The sequence below is a fragment of the Melampsora larici-populina genome, assembly GCF_000204055.1.
Source record: "Melampsora larici-populina 98AG31 unplaced genomic scaffold MELLAscaffold_12, whole genome shotgun sequence".
In the NCBI taxonomy this organism is placed as follows: domain Eukaryota; kingdom Fungi; phylum Basidiomycota; class Pucciniomycetes; order Pucciniales; family Melampsoraceae; genus Melampsora; species Melampsora laricis-populina.
This window is the reverse complement of record NW_006768776.1, coordinates 605,125-627,889: the sequence shown is the minus strand read 5'-3', so window position 1 is coordinate 627,889 and position 22,765 is coordinate 605,125. Positions and strand designations below refer to the sequence as shown.

The 22,765-nt window shown below is 40.1% G+C and overlaps 3 protein-coding genes across 3 annotated transcripts; 1 reads left to right on the top strand and 2 right to left on the bottom strand.

The window, feature by feature from the left end:
* Nucleotides 1-3,794: 3,794 nt before the first annotated feature.
* MELLADRAFT_84946 (uncharacterized protein) lies at nt 3,795-5,219 on the top strand (the record flags this gene model as incomplete). The annotated part of the gene is made up of 6 exons (XM_007408493.1): nt 3,795-3,988; nt 4,058-4,273; nt 4,350-4,429; nt 4,497-4,526; nt 4,629-4,870; nt 4,929-5,219. The coding sequence occupies 6 exons, from the start codon at nt 3,795-3,797 to the stop codon at nt 5,217-5,219; spliced, it is 1,053 nt and encodes a 350-aa protein (XP_007408555.1).
* Nucleotides 5,220-5,836: 617 nt separating this feature from the next.
* Nucleotides 5,837-7,932, bottom strand: MELLADRAFT_105122 (uncharacterized protein; the record flags this gene model as incomplete). Its single annotated transcript, XM_007408309.1, has 2 exons — nt 5,837-5,892; nt 7,368-7,932. 2 exons carry the CDS (start codon nt 7,930-7,932, stop codon nt 5,837-5,839), a joined length of 621 nt encoding a protein of 206 aa, XP_007408371.1.
* Nucleotides 7,933-14,995: 7,063 nt separating this feature from the next.
* MELLADRAFT_84944 (uncharacterized protein) lies at nt 14,996-16,111 on the bottom strand (the record flags this gene model as incomplete). Its single annotated transcript, XM_007408308.1, has 4 exons — nt 14,996-15,107; nt 15,199-15,346; nt 15,416-15,835; nt 15,880-16,111. 4 exons carry the CDS (start codon nt 16,109-16,111, stop codon nt 14,996-14,998), a joined length of 912 nt encoding a protein of 303 aa, XP_007408370.1.
* Between the last annotated feature and the right edge of the window lie 6,654 nt (nt 16,112-22,765).

Genomic DNA, 22,765 nt, shown 5'->3' with positions numbered 1-22,765 from the left:
TAAGAACAAACAAATTTACATAGATCAATATCAATACCTGCTTTCTGCCGAGATAAGGCATTGTTATGCCGGAGTTTCAGATGCAAAGCATCAACCCAAAACTGTGGACTCGCCCACCTCAGTGGAGCAATTAGAGGTGATACCTTGAACCATTCTTGTTCCAATCCTTCCCCATCTGATAATCCCCACCTTGCATTGAGACGTGGATTGTATTGCAGTTGACAGCTCCACCGATGAACATATGCATGAAAAGCACTTGTTCCAAATATCAACCAATCTTGCGCTCGCTCATCAACAAAGAGATTGTGCTGAATGTTTGTGATAATGGGTTTTTTGTCAAATACAATGGACAATAATTTGACAATAAGTTCCAAGACAAACTTACCTTCTTCACACCTTTTTCAAGGGTACATCCAATGTCATATAACAGCCCAACACCAGCCTTATTGGTATCAGTATATCCTTCAAGAATCACAGTAAATAGTTTGCCCAGCAGTGCATATACAAAATAAGCCCTGTTCAAGAGCATCACAAGAGTACCAGTCAGTGAGATGATGGGCCAATATTTTTCCGAGCTCACTTTTCACCACTTTGGATGACATTGACCAATTTCAGCATATGGTCATGTCGGCAAGCCATTCCTATCAATCCCGTCTCTTTGCATCCTCACCAGCTGGAAGCATCTCGTTTGTCCGCAGCTGCCGTGTGTTGTTGCGTGCAAGGGTCCTATGAAAAATGAACGACATGAGGTCAGGCATTGATGATGATCTGACAACCATCCTATAATTGTTATAATATATGCTATAAGATAACATACCAGATCAACTTCAGGCCTGGCGTTTCCTGAAACCACAGGCTCCCATTTGGCAACTGCATCGGGTTTCATAAATAAAGAAGGCATCGAGAGTGGAATCTCATCAAACGTTTGACTGGCGGTTTCGTGACGTCGCTGTTGGAAGTTTCCATCTACACACACTATGTATTGGGGGCCAGTCTGGATTCCTGAAGCACCGGCTGGACCAAAACACCTAGGGCAATTCGCTGCAAGTCTCTGCAAAGGAGTAAGGTTGAGGCTGCGAGTTTCAAGTTCTTCTATCCCCTTTAATATTTGTCTGTAGCGAATTATTGCCCCGTCAGTGGCACCCTCCACAGTCCAGGCTACATCAAAATGTGAAATAGAAGTCTGGTCAGTTTGAATGTCCAAGATATCGAAAATTATATGAGCACACCTCATGGGTCCCAGCAACAAGGATCAGAGGATTATAAGCATCAAGGAATTTGTTGATCATTAAAGCAAAAGGTTGAATATTTGCATGGCAATATTCCCATGCCAGGTGATATAAGCGCAGGAGTCGTAGAGAAAATTCAGTCTCAGGCTGCTTAGGTGTCCCTCCCAGATAACCTTGATTGATCAACCTAATTTGGTCGGGTATGCAGGAACAGAATTGGACCTGCAGTTTGCGGAAAACTTGAAAGAGATTCATTGTAGGAGAATCTCCAAGTATGTGATTTAAATCATCAAAAAACGTACAAATCAAGTTGACTGTGTCAACTGCTCGAGTATGTTTTTCTCCTTCACAGCATGAGCAGAGGTGCGTGTCATTGAAGTCGTGGTTTCATATTTCATCATTGCCGCAGTTCGAAGTCCGCTCTGAGCATTGCATAAACTCTATGAAGATTGATGGCATGATGTTCTCCCACTCTGCATCCTGTCAAAGTTGGTGATTCTTGTATTTATCTCCTGAGACCAATTGTGTGAAGGTGACGGGCTGCGGTGGGGGTTGATCAATGTCGTTGACAAGATCTACAATGTTTGCATTCTGATTGGCCATATTGTCCACGTCAAGAAGATCAGCATCATTATGAGGGTTGGCGTCATTGGGAGTGGGATTAGGGGGATTGTTGAGTGCGTCACAGATTTCTTCACACCTTCTCTTGCCCCACATTTCTTTTGCTTTGTCATTTTTGGCCTTCTGGATAGCAGCTGGTGTGATTGGAGGTACCTTGCGTTTTGGAATTTGAGAGGGACCTGGGCAAGCTATAGCACGGCCATGCATACCCATGGTGAGGTTTTTTGATAAGAAGAAAAATGGGCAAAGTGCGGGAAGTGTGAGGTGACATACACCAAGCGTATGGGGGATGTATACACTACAAGAAAGATAATATTTTCTGGGCAGAAAATTAAATTATTGATACACAAAAATATTGAGAGGCCAGGAGGAGAGCAAAAAATGAATAAAAATATGCATCTTGTTCCCTGCGTTGAGAACTTCACTCTGCATATTTTCCCGTATTTTTGCAGTCCATATTGATAAGTGTACTAACAATAAACCTTCACAATCATCCAATTACAACCTGTAACAAGCACTGAAATTTGGCTCATTAGTGTTTAGAGAAACTTTTGATTTCTGAAAATACTCATAACTTTTTCAATTCCGGTCCAAAACGCTTGATTTTGGGTGCATTGGTAAGCTGGAATTGTCCTCCAAATAGTTCATAATAGGACCACACAGCATGCTGGTCTGCTAAAAAAGATATCATCTTTTTATACATTTGTACATACAGACCCATAGAATGATTGTCATACTAGCTACATAGTTCTTGACCTTATGAAAGTTCGAGAGGAAGAGTTCAGCTTTCTAATGCACTTAAAATCGGGTGTTTTGAGGCAGATTTGACAAAGTTATAGGTGTTTTCAGAAATCAAAAGTTTCTCTAAACACTAATGAGCCAAATTTCAGTGCTTGTTACAGGTTGTGATTGGATGATTATGAAGGTTTATTGTTAGTACACTTATCAATACGGACTGTAAAAATATGGAAAATTATGGAGAGTGAAGCTCTCACTGCAGGGAACAAGATGCATATTTTTATTTATTTTTTGCCCTTCTCCTGGCCTCTCAATATTTTTGTGTATCAATAATTTAATTTTCTGCCCAGAAAATATTATATTTTGTGTAGTGATAGAGCATATAGAAGCTGTTCCCAATTGGGAAATTGTTGAAACTGAACCAATCTATTTTTTTAGCAACCTCCCTGGGCCTTGTGTCCACGGTCACAGACCTAAGTAACATTGACCTATGCCTTTAACTCACATATTTGACAAGAGAGAGCTAGCGTGTAATTTTTGATGGCTGGCGTATGCGTTTGTTTGACAATGTCAGCCATCATCTGCCACGTTGAAATCACCCACGGAAGATTATCTACAAAACAAAGATAATCTTCCGTATCTTGCTGGTCCTTACTTGTCTCTATGAGTACACTGTTCAATATCATGAAGCATATGTCGACCATGGTTGGAGGTCTTTGACTTTAGAGTCAGAATCATACGGCATGCGTCTTCCGTCTTTGCCATGGGAATAGAATGTATAAAGACTTGCAAGGGTGTCATTCCACCCATCCTATAGCTGATGTTTCATTGCTCGAGGATCAAGGTCGAAGAACTCATTGTGACTGTCATCTAGGTGTGTTTGGTTGAATCTGAGAACTGTCAGTACTGTCAGTGTCCTTGAACTCTTGGTTGGAAATATGTAGATGAACTGTAGTTTATTTTTACAACACATATTTCAAAACTCCAAATTGAAATTCTGAATTAATATTCAAAGCTCTTATAATCACTATGTACAGCTTTCATCTTTACGTAATACAGCATGTACCATAGTGTATGTCACCAACATCCAACAATCATGTACCAAAACACATGTCGTGTAACAGATGTGAAATATCATCAAATGCCAACATGGATTTTTATTCAGAATAATAACTAGAAGTAGACGCCAGCTTCCATCTTGTCAAGATGTCATCAACAACTCAACCACAACAAGAGACCCGTTTGGCTCAAGCCAAGGCAACAACCCCAGCTATGCGCTCTGGTTCTAAACGCCCTGCTAAACGTTGCCGCCGGGAGGACAACCTGACTCAGGAGGAGATCGATCTTGATGAGCCTGACAATGAGCCTCCTTTGCCTTTGAATACCACTATCACCAATGTGTCTCATATTACAACCCCATCTACTACACAGCAACTTCCCCATTGAACCACTGGACCACACAATGAAAGCGATTTCAACCTCTCTGATATTACTTTGCAAAACTATCATGCAGCCAAGAAATTCTGGCCTGTCGGGCAAATTCAAGCACAATTGAATCGACAACGCTTGGCGAATCATCAGTTAAGCGCTGCCGTCATTGCAGAAGGACAGGCTGTCCTTGAGGACCTGGCCCATACAATTCACATGATTGCAATGGTCTCCGGTGTGGACATTACGAAATTAAAGTGGGCCTTCTATGTCTAGTTACCAAATTCCGAAGTCAATGAGTTTATATCCTGATTTTGCTTTCTTTCTTTGCAGGGGCTTGATGCGTGGGACACACGGAGAAAACCTGTGGCACCGTTGGCCGAGTTTTGCAATTGAGGCTAATGCCAATCCAAGTTAGTTGGTTTTGCTAAATTATGCACAACAAACATGGTAAGCTGACATACTGTGGTACCATTTCAGTGCCTGTACGAGGAGACCCTAATTCCAGTGGTATAATGACACACCAAAATCAAGCCAATTCAACTGCTTATCAATCCCTGACTGATGACTAATATGCTGTGTTTACATCCCGTGTCTTCTACGCTCTTGGAGGATACCCAGACTACTCTTCAATCACCATCACTGATAATAGCAATATGTTTGGTGACAGTTCTATTCTAGTACCTGAGGTCCCAAAGCTTAAGGAGGAAGAGGAGCTTCTATATTGCCCCATTTATGAGAAGCTGGTCGATACGAAAAAAGTGGAAAGGGATCGCAAATTGAATACACCCTTGGCATCTTGTCAAAAACAAGAGAAACAATCTCTTCAATGTATGGAAAAGATAGCGCAAGAAGTGAGTACTGGTCTTTGATTGCTTCATGTATCTATTGTACATTGATGCACTTTTGTAGCTTGCCCAATACCACCACCTTGTGGGACTTGAATATTACATAATTGCATGTAGCAGCAGTTCATCTGGTGGAGGTTGGTGTAGAGAATGTACATCTTGGGATGAGATGTCTACTTGGGTCGAAACAAAGGCACAACTCAAATATGATTTCCCCCTTTTTGGTCAAAGTGGAAGTACAATTGACCAAGTCAATTTGGTTGCAGCAGCAAAAAACACACCTTCTGTTACTCACAAAGCGTCAAACAACAAATCCGACACGGATAAGAAGACGTTGAGTGACATGTTGAATTGATTATTGGGTATGTATACAACCAAGGTTTATTTTATTTGTGTATAGTCTGTGTATAGTCAGCTGACTTGTGACCTCCTGACATGTAGCTGAAGTCAGTCATGAGAAGAGTTTTCCCAAGGTGGCTGATCCAATTGGCGCTTTGAAAGAGCGCAAAATCCCAGTTGGCATTGAACGCACCCAAGATTCAAGTCTGCTTGAAGTGGATTTTCTCAAGGGATTCACAGGAATGAACGCAAAGGCCCGGCGTCAGTGGATAGACGATATCAACACAGGGAAGTTCAAGGTGAAGTTACTCACAAATCATTCTAGTGAAGTGCTTACGGCAGTTGGTGGAGATGTTGCTGGATGTTGTGAAGGTGACAATGAGGTAGAGAATGAAGTAGTCGTCAATGTGGGGGAGAATGCCACTGTGTCCAATAGTTAGTTAGAATAATCTTGTCAAAACGATGTAATTTGCCATTAGTTTGATAGTGTTACCTTTTTGGAAAAATGACTTAAAGATTGTTGTTGGAACAATGAAAGCTACCAAAGTAGGATGTTGGGTGTAATGACAGTTAGATTTCATTTCATTTACATTGGTTCAGTGGTTTGATTTGATCTGCTGTCAGCCGTGTGTCTTAGTCCACGACCACGACTCCACTTGTTTGACAAAGTTTGGTCATGTGCTTTTCAGCTGTAGTAGTATGTTGTTATGATCAAACATGATGATCAAAATTCTAGAATGAGAAATGTAATTTCAATGTGGTTGATTTTACACGGAGTATGTACTCATTCTGTTTGTTTGTGATCAAACGGTAGTCAGATGATTTGGATGCCCATGTTGAATTGTGAGATAAGCTGATTTTGATTGATCGTGATCAAAATTTTCAAGTCGAGACATATGATTTCAACATAGTTGATTTGACAGGAGTATGTACATCTTATGTTTGTTCACAATCAAACAATCTTTTTTTGCTGGATGGAATGAGTGTGATGTGGGTTGTTGGTTTGAGGAGGTGTGAGATAGAAATGACTTCTTGTTTTGAAATGACACACATATGGATGTGGAAGTGGAAGTGTGAAACACTTGCTGCTATGGGCAGTGGGAATGCAGGTATGAGGGAATGTGGTGGGTATGTGTGTTAGATCATGTGGTGGGCGCGGCCCGATTTTGACGCCCGGTATGCGCCTGGCGCCGGCGCGTCTTTTTTGGTTTGAATGTGAGTGGGCGCGCCCATGGACCCAAGCATGTGATCTACAAGGTTTTCTGCTGAAATCAGTCTTCTTCCACCTTCAAATCATCTCAAGCCAAGCAATGTGTGTTATGGGTGCAACCCCACACCATATTCTTCCACTCATGGAACCATTTACAGTCTGGATTGAAAGTTACCCCAGCAACAAAATTTTGGACTACATTGATAGCAACACATGTTCATTGATTTTTTTTGATTTGTTTGATTGTTGTACAACTATTGCTGTTGAATTTGTATATAGGGTGTTGATATGAGATTATTATTTTTCTATGGGATGTAGAAGATGTGGCTGAAAAAGCATCATCAAAAACTTGGCCCATTTTTGTCCTTTTTTCACGCCTCCTGCGCCCTCTTGCACCCCCAGCCAAAATGAGGGCGCGCCTGACCCCTCCGGGCGCATAATTTTTCTCAAGCTTGCACCCACCAAATGAGTGTTAGAGTTGACTTGTTGTTTTGAAACGACCCAGATGTGATTGTGTGAATGGGGGACACTTGCTGCTACGGAGCAGCTTGTGGGAATGTGGGAATGGGGTATTAGATGTGTGTGCCATTGGGTGGATGGAGCAGACACGTCTGAAACGGACTTTGGGGGTTTGTGGGGTGTTGTGTAAATGAGGTATGTTTGGCTTGTACATTATTAGTGGGAATGGGTGAAACCGTTTGACCAGACATCTGGGTCTTCTAATATGAGGCCTACGGTACGATGCCGTATGCTTTTACACAGATGTCACGGTATTTCATTGTGACATCTGTAAGCTACAGGTGATAAAGCAAGCATTTGCAAATAATACTAAGTGTTACAGAAGAGATGGGGATTTTTGGATGGTAAGAGTTTCTAGCTGAACAGCAAGCTTCTTAACGGTATGTAGTTTTATTGGAGTGGTTGTGTGAAATAAGGAGGATTGTTTAAACTTACTCTTGCACTTCTTCTTCCTTCTTTTGGATTCTTTCTTTCTGTGAGAGGAAGATTCAGAGCTGTTGCCAGATTCTGAAGAGTTTGAGCTAGAGTCTGATCCAGAAGACAGGGTAGAAGGGTCTGAGTCTGAGTCTTCTGAAGAGTATGATGATCCCAAGTCGTCTGAATCTCCAGTATTGTCTTCTGAGTCCAATGAGCTCAAAGATGTACTTCCTTTGTCTGAAGGATCTGACTTGTGGGACTCTACGAAATCTTGAGCGGGGTCATCCAAGGCTTCAGGGTTGGATTCATTTGCTTTGTATTCTAGTTGTGAATCTTCTTTGTTGAGTTGATTGTTCAAAGGATTCTGGTCTTCTTTGATTCTCTGTTTGTCTTGAGCTTCTGCTTCTCTTTGATCTTCTAGTTTGCTACCGGAATCAGAGTCTTCTCCTACTTCCTGTTCTTTGTCTGGGGGTAAATCTACTCCGTCAATGGAAGATTCTGCTGGTACTGCATTCTGTTCTTGCATAATTTCCCCTTGGGCTCTTCTATTAGCTCTCATTGCTCTTGATTTGGTACTGGACATTCTGGTTATAATTAGAGGTTTGTTTCTTTACTGTAGAAGTTTATGAGTGTGGGATGTATTGATGGAACGGCTAAAGTTAGAACTAGGTTGTGTGGGAAGGAAAATGAATTAAGTGAAAGATGTTACGATTTGTTAACAAATTATTAGTGTCTAAACTATCATTGTTGTTTACTATATGATCAGTATTCAGTGAGGTGATACTACTTGTAAATTGAGCAAAAATAAATATTGGTTAACTAATTAGTTTCTAATGTTTGTGAATTAGAAAATTCAGAAATGTTAGGTGTATGATGATAAGATGATGGTGAAATTAGTGAAAGGAATAAGTTGGACAATTAGAAGTCACAAGCGTATTAGCCTTTGTATATAACAATATCATGTTCCTTCTTACTCAATGATGAGTGACATAAGATACCTCTTTTGGTATATTCATCCCCTTGCTTTTTTGGTCTTCTAACCATTAGGGGTGAAGGCTTCTCACTAATGTACCACATCAGACTAACCTTTCTAAAAGAGCATGCACCTTCCTCATGGACCAGTCTTGCAATGAGTGTCTTTTGCAAGAGGCAATGTGACATTCAAAAATGTTTCAATTCTCCAGTAATTGAGTCATATAACAAATTCCTGATGCATCAATCTTATCATATCATAACCTAGAGAGCTTCACACTACACCAAATGACATCTTTACCCAGGGGTATAGAAAAGTAGTGTGGGCATAGAAAACTATGGGTAAAGTACTTTTCTATATCCATAGAGATAGTATCATCTATGCCTAGACAAACCATTCTGTTCTATACCCACAGATGAAAATATTCACATGACCACAAGGACTGTATATATGAATCTAGAATCAAAGCCCTTCTTGGGTCTTGTCCCATGGGAAAGCATGGTCCATCAGTCATATTGTACATATGTAGAGAGTGTCTGTCAATTTGTGTAAGATTGTGCATACACTGCAAAGATAATGTATTTTTCCAAGGTGCAAAATGATTGCATTTAATGACCAAAATGATTGATAATGCAGAATTAATGCAGAATAATGCAGAATTAATGCAGAATTAATCATTTTGTAGACTAAATGTAATCTTTTTTCACCTTGGAAAACTACATTATCTTCACAGAATGCTGAACATGGTTGAAGATCTCTTGTATCAGCATAGAATTGTATTTTAGGGTGAAAATATCAAAAAACAGAAAATTGAGATTCTGTGCACTGTAACACTGCCTGTGGGTCCCAATACATACAGCTGAGTCAGCACAAAGAAAATACTCAATTTCTCAATCTCAAATATTGTACATAGGTGTATCAAAAGCATTGTTTATTGGTATAGAAAAGTACCCTACCAATAGTTTTCTATGCCCACACTACTTTTCTATACCCCTGGGTAAAGATGTCATTTGTTGTAGTGTCAATACCTGCCATTGCCATTTTTGTTCCAACTTGTTGAGCTTCAGTTCATTCTTCTCAGTTCAACCTTTAAGATGCTTTCACCCAAAAAGATTACCTGTTCCGCCCAAAGGTATGTCTGCACTTGGCAAGCATATGAATGCTCCGCTGGCCGTTACATAGACGCGGATGGGAAGGCCTTTCCAGGAGTTGAGCAGAGTTGAGAGGAATTTGAAGCCCATCAACAGACAGAACTACGTCAGCAAGTTCAAGTAGCCACCAGTGCTGGGCACGATCAGTTACCCTCACCACCTTGGCTTGGTTCTTGCCCTCAGACCAATGAGACAAGCCAGGACAATCTGGCATCACAGCTTGACAGAGTAGGTCTGGGTATCATTGATCATTCAATACCATCTGGTAGTGCACAACGGGCTCCCCTCAACAATCGGTCAAGTACAACATCAGGTACCAGACCTTTGGACTTGACACCAGGCAGCTCGTCTTTAGCTGCCATTGGTCAATCAACTCCTTTTCTGTTAGCCAATATCTCCGTTGATGACTGGAATACCACCAAGTGTGTTGAGAAGTCAGAAGAACCGCTTGCTACAGAATCAACACAAGAATCTGACATTCAGACCTACAGCTGTGGTATGTTGGTTCTTGATGATTGATTCATACACACAAACAGACAAAGTGCTTACCAACATCAATATTGACAGCACGATTCTTTGGATTCAGCTTAGATCTCATCAACTGTAATACCTCATGTTACTCGTCATTACAGAAGGCCAATTATCTTACTTAACATACCTTAGACCTAAGACTTAAGTCCTCTATATCTCTTCATCCATGATGCTACCTCTAACTGACTCCTTAAGGATCTTTGACTGATCTTTGTCATTGTCTCCTTGGAGTCAGGTACGTCTTTCATGTATTTCTCTTTATTTATCCTTTTCCTCCTTAAGGATCTTTGACTGATCTTTGTCATTGTCTTCTTGGAGTCAGGTACGTCTTTCATGTATTTCTCTTTATTTATCCTTTTCCTCCTTAAGGATCTTTGACTGATCTTTGTCATTGTCTCCTTGGAGTCGGTTTGTATAATTCATTGTATACTTTGGTTCTAGAAACCTCTTCCACCACTTTGTGGTGTTGATTGTCCCAACGCGCCTGATAGATATTCAATAACTTCAAATTCCTTCCCTTCCATTACGTACTTCAGTGAGGACATAAGAAGTCCTTACATCAACCCCTTTACACTTGCATGCAGCATTGGCTGCAGCACTCATGAATATATTTAGCCATGCATCATTGAAGAAAACTTCTTGGCTTCTAGATGTGCAAAGATCCAATATTGAACTCTCATCAATGCACAGGCTGAGACCAAATTCCTCCCCAGTTCAACTTCTGCCTTATGGTGATGAAAATATAGGCCAGATTCCACAATCAATTGCGACGGTTTTTGGATGGCTACAGATCCACCCTGCTCTTATATATATGAATTGATGCCCATTGTGCTTTGCTTTGTACCCTCTTGAAAGTGCCCCACCCACATGTAACCATAGAATCTCTAGCATTCCTGGGGGTCCGCTGGATGCTACAGAATCTGATACTGAATTATCTGAGAAGCTCACATCCAACTATACTCCTGATCTCACCGAAAGTCTCTGCGGCATGCCTTTGTTACAATTTTCCAGAGGCAATCAATTTGCTGTACGGCGCTATGCATTTCAGAGCCTCAACAACTGGATTGCACAATTGCTCTTGCGCCTGGATATTGAGTCTTTGCTTGACAAGTCTTTGGGAGAGTCAGCCAAGCCTTTCAATCCTGACGAGCCTGTGCACGATATCCATCAAGCAAAGATGTGGAAAGCATTCTGCGGCCCAGACGGGAAACAGTTTACGTCTCAGAGGGGTAATCTTAGCTTTGCAATGTTTGTGGATGGAATAAATCCATTTGGTAATACGGTAGACTCTGATATAAGTGATATGTGTCAAACCCAATACTCTATAAAAACCGATACTTTTTTCATCAAATGAAATTTATTTGCAGGGAAATTGGTCTCAAAACCGATAAACCTGCCAAACCCAATAACTGATACTGACTTTTTGGAATCCCAGGCTCAACATCGGTGCAAAACCGATAATTTCGTGGTTTATTTGACCAGTTTTTTGTTGTTTGAGTACTTCTTGCTCAGTTTTTTCATTGCTGAATGTTCACTTGCATTTGAAATCATGAACTTTTAGAAACATCCTGCATGAAAATAATGCCCAATCCATTGTTTCTCACCTGACTACGTACAATTCATAAAATTCTTTCTCAAACCCAATAATTGCCCTGCAAATTGACCACTATCGGTTTTCCCAAAGATTTGACAAAAAGGATACTCTGTCAAAACCAATAGCTTTGAGCCCCATTTTTTGGGTATTGGTTATGTCAGAGTCTACTGTAAGCAAAGCGGACACCATGTCTCAATTGCATTCATTGTGCTAGTGTGCCTTACGCTACCATTCAAGATCCGTTATCAACCGGAGAATGGTTTCTTAGTTGGTGTTGTCCCAGGACCATGAGAACCATCTCTTGAGCAGATGAACTGGGTTTTACACCCAATTGTAACTCAACTTCAAAGTCTATGGAATCCTGGCCTACGACTATCACAAACTCATTCTCACAAAAAAGGTTGCCTCATCAGGGTTGCTCTGTTACTCTTTATAGCTGACCTACCTGCATTACAACAATCCCTTGGCTTTCCAAGTGCAAATGCAAACATCTTCTGCTCTATGTGTCTGTTGACAAAGGCGCAGGCAAGCAAATTTGATTTCTCAACTTGGCCTCCACGTCCTACTCGCCAACACAAAGAATGGGTGTATTCAGCACAAGATGCTGAAACAGCTAAGGAAAGAGCAAAAATATTCAAAACCCATGGCGTAAGGTATTCAGTCTTAGTAGATCTGGAGTATTGGGACATTGTCAGCAACCATGTGGTAGACTCAATTCATAATCTTCTACTTGGACTACTAGCTTGGCACTGTTGGCGGTTCTGGTCAATGAAAGAAATAGTAGATGAAGGAGGCAGGACAGACTCAATTAGTACTGCTGGATTATTGAATCTTCTTTCAGAGCATTCAAATCCACAATCACAAGCAAAATCCACAGAGTTTCCGGTGGCAACAGTTGATGAAGATGATGATGAGAACATAAATGATCTCTTGCTTTCAGATAATACGGATTCAAGTGATGATGATTTCATTCCTTTGGGAGAAGGGTGGAATGGCACGTGGGAGCCCCCACCTATTGACCAAATAATCTTTGATGTGCAAATGTTGAAAGATATCAATGCACTACTTCTTGATATTCATATCCCCAGCTGGATCAAACATGCACTTCCAGTCTTGGGTAAAGCTTCATTTGGAAAACTAAAAGCTGATGAGTGGCAAAATTTGTTCACCATTCAGTTACCTTTGATACTGATTCCAATTTGGTATGGTCATGATCATATCGACACCTCATTACTCAGGAAATTCTGTCACTTAGTATCCCTAGTCAACCTGGCTCTAAAGCGTGTGATGACATCATTGATCATTTCATACTACCGCCATCATATTCAACAATATCTTGAAAGTTCATTTGTGCTCTTTGAGCACTGTAAACCTACCTGTAACCACCACATGGCTATTCATTTAGCTAACTGTCTCAAATAAGCTGGTCCAGTCCGCTCTTGGTGGTCATTCCCCTACAAAAGGTTGATGGGGAAAATCCTTAAAGCAATTCATAATAATTATATTGGTGAGCTCATCATGTAGTCTTTCAACTTTTCCTCAAACACTGAACTTTATGTGATTTTAAATGATTATGTGAACTTGAATTGACATTTATGAAGAATTTTTGTTGGGCGGGGATCTGGCTGCAATCCTCAAAGATGAGAAGCTTCCTGAAGCTCTCCATCCTTACATAGCCTGTTTGGAGAATTTATACCAGCCATTGGAAAAGCTTTGAAGGCAAGCGTCAAACTCAAAGATGGAACCTCTTGAACATATCATCTTGAAATCTTTGACCAAGCACTTGAATTCTCAAGGGCTAGATGACTGTACTTGGGTGATGCCAGAACGGTGGGCTGAAATGTCAAAAGGAAACTCTCTGGCCTTGGCTCCTGTGTCAGCACAAGCAATATTTCACAATCAAGTCTCACATTTAGAAGTGAACTTCTCAAGCTTCAGAGTAAGTTGAAAAGATAGTTTTATTGTCTTTAATTCACTACAAGGACACAACTGGTTTGGCCAAATTCACTCTATCTTTTCACACCACCATATTTAGAAGGAGATAAATTTATAAAAGATACATGGCTATGTGTACAAGCCTTTTGTGCACTGTCTCCCAGTCAATACAATCTGTTTGCAAAGTTTGATGCCCCCAATATGCAAGTGAAGTTAAGATTATAGGACAAACCCGAGAGTGTGTTGGTGCGACTAGATGAGGTTGTGGAGCACTGCGCCTGGATGATGTATGGTCCTGGTTTGATTCTCAAGACTCTGAATGTGTCAACAGTAGCCTTAGTATCTATGGAGCAACAAGGAGGTTTTGGTTGTTTTCTGAATAACTAGACTTATGACACATTCATGTATATAGTTAAATTTTACTGTTAAGTTATGGTTAATGATAGTCAAATTGTTAACTCACAATACAATCAATAAGCCCAACGACTTGACAATTCTAAGCATATCTGCAAGAAGAGCTTTCTTATCAATTTCAAGTGCACTCCTTTCAGAGGGAGTGGATGATTTGAGATATTGTGATGAGTAACAGTCTATTGGAAGACCAGCAGGGGCCGGAGTTTCTGCAATCAGAGAATTTGAGCATCTGCGACGAGGCCGTGGAGGTTGTCCATTACTTGAAGGAGAATTCTGATCATTGTTATCAGGAAGATTGTTGGAAACCAAGGATACCTTTTGGGGCTTAGGGACACTAGCGTTTAGACCTGATTTATATGAATCTAGCAGGATAAAGATGTTTGTCAACTTAGAACTGCATCAAATCAGCTTTTGGATGTGACACATGGTTTGTTGTTGCTTGCTGTTATCTTGACAATCCTTATGATCTGTCTTGTCATCACTGCAAGCCGCTTGGATGATGGCTAAAGGAGGCCACAAAGACTGTTGTGACAGCACAATACGTTCACGCAGTTTCTTGGTCTGTTAAAGGTTTTTCATCAGTCACATGGAGATGTTAGAGAAGGAACTGAGGACAAAATGTTGCACATAGCTTAGCTGAGAAAGTCTTCGGACTGTGCTAGCAGCGCTCTTCTTGTGTGCCTGGTTCCAATTGTCTTGCTGATACCTGAGCCAATGTTTGCAGACAAACAGGTCAGAATTTGAGAGTACATGTTGAGAGGGGGAGAAGACACACCATTCCATGATTGATTATACACGTGTATTCAAAAGTTTTCGGAGACTTTTCAGGTTCGTTTCTTCAAGTGACACGCCGGGATACTTACCACGCTTGACCAGCTTGATAAAGATTCTAAAGGCTAGATCCCACAACCACTTGTTCTGTGTGGAAGATGGAGATTTGGAGAAGTTGGGACAGAAGCTTGATGCCCCCACCTGTCTCATCATGATCCGAATAACGAGGAGTTGTTGTGATGTTGCTTTGGGATGGCATGGGCCGTCCTCATCAGAGTCAGGGGCTGGCTGAGAGACGTGGCTCAAGATTTTTAAGGTCAACATCAGTCTTCCAAGCCTGTTGATCCTTGTCGGTTGCTGGCAGTGTCTTGTGGAATGATGTATCAGCCCTGAGAGGGTGTCAATGTGTAGTCACATCCAAGCCTGTAAGGTCACAGTCAGCCTGGCTGATCTTAATGCGGAAGAAGTTTGATCACTTACCGTAGACCTTCCTCCTTGTGTTTTTTGGGAGGTGCGGGGGTTGGTTTACCATTGACAATTTGTCTCACAACCTGCCATAAGACTGTCAAATCCTCGGTCACAAGTTTGAGTTTATGGTTAGTATCTGCTAATGAGTGTGTGAGTCGATCTGAAAGTGGCATCAGAGAGCATCAACAATTGTATGCAACACTATGTAAGATATATCTATATCACTTACAATATTTGGTCGGCAGGTGAGGTCCTTGTTCATCTTCATTGAAAGCACTTTTGCCTGCAGTAGTGAATTCTTCAAGTTTGGGTGAGTGGCTGAAGGAGGCAGGTGGAGAATCCGAGGGAATAGACCAACAAGCTGATGCGCAAGAGCTGGCTGATTTGTTTCTAGTAGAGCTGGAAGGCAGATCATGATCAATCATGGATTTGTTGGAACAATTGCTGGAAACACTTGATATATCGTTGTCTGGTGGAAGCCACTTGTCTTCAGACAGATCCACTGGCTCTGGACTTGCAGTGGACATTAGTGGAATGGTTGTGATGACAACAAGTTTGCAACCAAAACCACTTCTTGTGAGTAAGTGCAGAACACTGAAATGATTCAAGACTGTCATGTGGATTTGGGATTGTTCAATACCAGATTTGCCTTTGGTCCAAATCTTGAGTAAACCAAGACACTTGTTGACGTACTCTTTTGGAATACACATTGAACTCGGTTCCATATGTATTCCTCTTGGTTAGTGCGCTTGTCAGGAATTGATTCCAAGAGCTGACTCTCAAACCCCACTAGTATGTTGGTGATAGCTTCAATTGTGGGTTTTGGAAGTAGCCCAGGAATAGATTGTTTGAGTTCTGAGTGTTGAGCAAAGATACCCTGAAGTAAAGTGAGAAGCTCAGGCTTAGTGAGACTAGCTGTTGACATTTTCAAAAGTAGGTTGAGTGAATTGATAAGTGATGTGATCCTGACTTCAATGAAAGATTTTCACTGTATGTAAAAAATTTCTACTTTATAGAAGAGGGGTCTGAACCAAATGGATCAGAAATCAAATTCAATAAACACCTGCACAAGAGTAGGTGGTTCCAAGATCAATACCAACAGCTGAATTAGGATGGGGAGAGAATGGAGATGAGTAAAAAAGGCACAAAAGTAGATTATACAAGGTGAATACATACCAAAGAATTCCTGAATGTGTTTTCATACCAGCTAACAAGCTATAAGGCAGTGACCATACAAGCTAATTAAATGAGACCGGAATAGAAGGCAGGGTTAAATTCAAGTTAGATTGAATAGCAAATATAGAACATACAAAGCAGTAACGGTATTCAAACCATACATTACATGGTATTATCTGGAATTCAGAGAATGTTAATTGAAAGCCAATCAATTATTCCTAGCCTTAGATATTTGGCTTTTCAACCCAACAGATAACTTAATCCTAACAGCCCTGTATTCCTCACTGGAGCGTAGCACAGAGTGCCACTTAACTTGAGGAACGCAGATCAGAGGATTAGGTGTTGAAGTATGGTAGAGGCTAATACATTGAGTAGCATGCAGTAATGAAGAGATCAAAATTAGATTGAATTGCCATGAAGAGGATTGAGGAAAGATTGAACATATGCAATACAATGGTTACTCAGGTTGAAAAGTCCAAAGGTCTTTAATCAAAATTACACCTTACCTAGATGTTTGGTGTCCAAACCAAACAAAGAACCCAAATCCGAAAAGCCCCGTATTCCCACTGGAGCATAGCACAGAGTGCCACTACACTTGGGCAAAGCAGGTCAAAGAGGATCAGGTGTCAAAGTAAGGCTGAGCTAGGTTGAAATGAGATATATCCTTTGGAGAGCTATAGATCAAGCAAATTGACATTGGGGTCAACAACCAGGGAATTTGATCTAAAAAAACAAGATGCCAGTATAAGAGACTGAAAAGGAAAGTTTTTCACCAATTGAAGCTGAGGAGAAGAGAAAATTGAAATCAGAAGGAAGTCGTTTCGGTTTTTCTGTAGTAGCCGATTAGAAGGGATTCAAGAGAAGAAGAGCCATGGGGTGACTTATATGTAGGTAATCAGTTCACTTACATGTCTGAAACTTCAAAATACAGACACCCTAGAATGTGTTGTAAGTGCAAGAGCTACTTCTGTACAATTCAAAGCTATATGTGACTCAGATTTTAGTCAGCTCATGTGCATGGACTGGGCAATCAAGCCTCTTGACATTGCTGAGTATATATTAACTGTCAAAACTCAATTGAAAGCTACCTCTCTCTTTGCCTGACCCAATTACATAGTCTTCTGTACACTTCTGTACTCATGTAGTTTATCAATTCAGAAACCCTACATGTCAGTATTTGAGGCTATCATTAGTTCTAAAGGGTAATCGGACATGTTTCTGATTGATTTTCTTTGACATGAATTTTCTTCAGCTGAATCACTTCAAGGTCTTTGTAGATTCTTGAATCCCCATGTATTTTATTGATTCAGCTTAATATATCCCACTTCAGACATTACTATACACATTGTAAGATATGTACAATTCAAAAACTCAAGATTTCAGTATTTGAGGTCATCAAATTCTTGATTCAGCTGTCAGCCTAATAAAGGGTAATTTGACATGTTTCTAATTCAGTTTTAGTTAAAACGGTATCTCTTTGGCTGAAGAACTTCCACATTTTTTGTAAAGATGTCTGCTCTCATGTAGTTTATCATTTCAGCTTGATATATCTCACTTGCAACACCTATCCATGTTGTAAGATATATACAATGTATAAACTCTACATGTCAGCACTCAACACTATCATCCGTTAGAAAGACTGATCTTACATGTTTATGATTCAGTTGTCTCCAAGATGTCAGCATGATCAGTTCATGATCATCAACCGGCAACAAAAACATTAAGATGCCAGCAAGTGCAAATATGTAAGGGCTCATATCAATACAATCACCACACACATCTATATTACTGTGCTTTTCAATCTTCCGCTCAACACAATACCTGTATCAAGCAGTGTATGCAGAACTGAACCTAGGATTGATGAATTCCAACCCACATGTGATGGAAAGAAGAGGCATGTAAAGATTGACCACATCACTATTTGGATATTCACCCATCTTCTCATCAAGCCCATCTGGATGGCGCTAATGTGGAGGCTCCTGTATCAGATCCAAACCTAGGATCCTAAGCTATGATGGTGTTGCATGGAATATCTATCTGACTCTTCATCACAATGAGTAGGGGATTAAACAACTCAAATGTTCAGTTGGCCATGTATTCACGTTTTTTGGTAGTGTTTTCTTCAAGATCTCTCTTATCTCATCATCTTGTGTTTCACTTGTGACAAGTACAATTGATTATAGTTTTTTGATGGATTATTGGGATGAATGTTCATTGTGTATACCTTGGTATTCTGACTCAAAATTCATGAATCTGACGGAGAGAGAGGAATGACACCTCCCAAAGTCAGCCTCAATCAAATTGCATTTCATAAATATTGTCCGGGTCAGCTACATATGGAAGCTACATAAGCCCTGTATTTTGGGTTCAGTATAGCATCCCTTCAGTATATCACCCTTTTGATTTATCTAGAGTGCACTCAAAACTTGCAATTTGTTGCTAAGAATTTGTTCATAAGAAATGGATCAATCATCTTTTTATAATTGGAATTTTTTGGAATTATTTGATTTGAAACTACTCAAAGGACTTTCTTTGGATGATCAGATTTTTTGTTATTCTTGTTGTTGCATTCCCTTTCATTCTCTTTATTATACCTTTGTTCATTCTGGGTTTCTGTTTGTCTTTCTTTTTATTTTTCTTCTTCTTTTGTCAATCTTTTAATTGTTGCTAAAAGTGAAAATCAAAAGTGCAAAAGAAGAAACAAAGTAAACTGGTTTAAACTAAAACATGAAGACGAGGTTCTCTTTTTTTGGAAGAAAGGAAACATTCATTTGAACTTTGACACTAAAAAATCCTCTGTTCACTTCCAGCTTTTTTTCTTGAGAAGGTGATCAAACAAAAATCAGAAATGTGAGATACCTTTATGTTGGATCAACGACAGCAGGGTTCAAGTCACAAATTCCAAGTAGGAATTTTACAGCATCTGAGAGAGTTTTTTAATGCAAATTTTACCTAAAACCAACTTGGACGTCTCAAGAATGGTTTGAAAATAGGCCACCACGTCTTATAACAAGAAGACAAAGAGCTTTGAGACAAAGGTACAAGTGCTGGAAAGTGTGCATTTTATCTGCTGTTATGGACTAAACAAGAGGGAAGGACAAAAAAACGACCACTAGGGAAAAAAAAAACTACTCGTACGCCTTTTCTTGAAACAAAAAAAGACCGGATTTTTTCTCAATCCAAAAAACAAATCAATCGTCTTGAAATTATAGGCATTGTCGTATAATTTTGGACCTCGTGAGTATCTCTAAAGCTCCTCGCAAGTCATAAGACATGAGTTATAATTTACAACCTTCGAGCAACGTCTAAAAGCCATTTTAGGTCCAAATTATTTTGACTTGAACCTTGCTAATGACAAAAGATTTTAAAATATTACAATCTAATCATCATAAAGAACAAAGAGGAAGAGGGCAGTTGAAGTTGAAGAGATACATACTGTTTTTTATAACATATACTCAGAAATTCCTCTAAGACTGAGATTTCATTCAAAAAGTGGCCAAACCTTATGAAATGACAATTTGTTATTTCCTCCGTATATATTTTAAATTCATACTCAATATCATACAACAGAAAAAGGTAATATATCAATCAAAAGACAAAAGCACCAAAATTCCAACCTTGGTACGCATTCAAACTTCCCACCATACAATGGAACTCTATGTTCTTCTCTTGACCCAATTTTACAAACCAAAGCCCATCCAACAAAATTGAGTTTTAGTGTGCTTTTGTTCCTCATCTTGAGCCATCCGATGCCCAATGCAAATTCCGTGAGTATTTAGGGGATACAAAGTTAAAACTGGGAGTTTTTTCCCAGTTTCCCAGTTTCCCAAATACCGCCATAAACGCAAACTGAGAACCTGGGAGAACGTGGGAAAGTTTCAAACACAGCCAAAAACGGAAACTGGAAACTGGGGAAAAAAATTGTCTTCCAAGTATGGATCCAAATTGCTGGTACACCAGAAACCCTAGCAAAAGGGTCCTCAACCTGGGCCTAAACACCGGTGTGCAAACGTTCCTGCTTGCAGGGGATGCAGTGTTCGGAAAACACTGGGGTCCGCATCTGTTGAGATCTGCTGTTGCAGACTTTTTGACAAGCCGTGTGCTCAGCAGTTGTGAGGTTGTGTATCCATGGCTATTGCACCAATTGATCAGATTATGTCTAGCTATGACCGGGGTTTTTATACCGCGCTGGAACGGTTTGATTACGGTGTCTGCTTGGTGTTGGTAAAAGCATGTACAGTGCGTCCAGACTCACTGTGCACATTGTGCATACTGAACTGCACATTTGGGATCAATTGGGAATTCAGGTGATTTAACACACAAACAAAGTGGGCCATACAAACAAGAGACTTTGAAAGTGAAAGACAGTACTGACAAATAAAAGAGAAGACAACATCAAAAAAAACAGACCAAATACAAAAGTACTAAAAACAGACTGAGCAACAAAATGATTGGAAACGGTAAAGGAACAGATTGAGTCTGGGACAACAAAAGACACAGATAGATCAGATGGAAGTGAAAGAGAGACTTTTGGAAGGCATGAGCAAGTGACAAAATTGATTAATTAGAGGAAGGGATACAAACTGATACAATGAGACACAATAGGAACAAGCCATCAAAATGATCAAGGTATGATCAAGGTCAAAGAGAGACTTTGAAATATTGCCAAAGGGAGATAGAGAGAGAGATGTTGAATCAATAAGTAGAAAACAACGCAAGGTGAAGAACATGAACTGAATATGGACCAAAGACAGAAAAGAAGACGTGTGAAAATTTTACAATTAGAGATAAACACACACCAAAAACATAAAAGATGAAACAAAGTTCTGAAAAGAGAGATAGAATATGCACACAGAACACAAAAAAGGACAGAAAAACACATTGACCAAAATGCAACACAGACCAATAATATACAAGATAAAGAATAGAAAGCAGGGAAGATTTGATAAACAGAAAACAAAGGCACATTACAAATAAACCCCTGTCTCAGATTCAAGATTCCAAAGACTCGAGTTAAATTTCATCTGCGCCAACATCATCTCAAAGGTCTCTTCCAGTTTGGTCATTGTACGCTCAATTTTTTGATTGCTGGGCAGCACAAAGGAAGTGATATTCTGGAGCTGTTGAAAGCCCTTCTCCCAATCAAATATCTCAAGATTGTCTTGCAATACGCACAAGAATTACCTGTTTGGAGGCAATTAATGCATTGTTTTGAGTAGTTATACTCAACAAGGGCAGACAAAGAACCCACACAGCAATATTGTGTGGACTGAGTATGTAGATATTCTAGATAGTTGTTGACAATATTCCAAAAGGTTTTCTGTCAATATTTGGAGACCCCAATGAACGGCTTGCATCCTCTGATACAATCAAATAAGAAAATGGGTGGGTGATCATTGAATGGAACATTCAGAACTAGTTTACTTACAAGCCACACATGTTGACTTTTTTGGAGCTCAGTTGTATTGTCCACTATCTCTTCTCTGTACCAAAGTCAACCACCTATCAACCCTTTTTCTTTCCTCTTGAGCTTTCAACAAAAATTCAAAAGACCAGGTCAGACATGTGACCACAGGAGCAACAAAAAACACTTACGTCCTTTGGGAATAATGGTTTCAAGCTTGGGGACTGTGTTGGAACAACATGTAGTAGCTCAGCTGGGTAGATTAATGCCAGTGCTCATCTGCAAGACAAAGTATATCAGGAATAACCAAAGGTGATGGGTTTTCAAAGGCTGCAAATGGAAAACTTGTGATTGGTTTGAAAGCCTTTCTAATACCTTTCAATGTGTTATTAATCAACTTCTGAAGCTTTGTGAGAGCTCCAGGTTCTGAATCTCTGCCGTCGCCAGGAGGCAAGAGTCTGTCCTTCCATTCAGATGGAGCTGAAAGGAGCTCAGCCTGTAACTATGGTCAGTAAATCATTGTCTTGGTTGTAGAATTTTTTTGTTAGGGATATGTTGTCATGTACCATCACTTTGGCATACAGAGAGTGGGGAAGCTCCTCTTGCTTGCCTTCTTTGTCTTCCTTGGTGGTGTAAGCTTGTACATCACCGGATAGATTACACTGATATGCTATCTGTTTGACATATTGCTGCAACAAATGGATACTGAATCCGTTTGATGCAATACAATGCGATCAAATAAGATTGTCTTACTTTGAGTTTGGTGCCTCCCTTTCAGTTTGACGTAGAGTTTGGAATAAGATATCATTGCGTGCCAAGGCAATTTCTTGGCAAGCGGACAGGACCGTCACCATGCTTGAGATAAACTGGTCTTGAGAATCAGTGGCCTGATTATAAATGAGAGTAGCTTTGTGCGGTATGCTTGCGTTGCATAGCTTTTGGTCAATAGTTTTGTGCTCTTTGTCCAGAGCTGCACATATTGCAAAACGATTGAAAGAC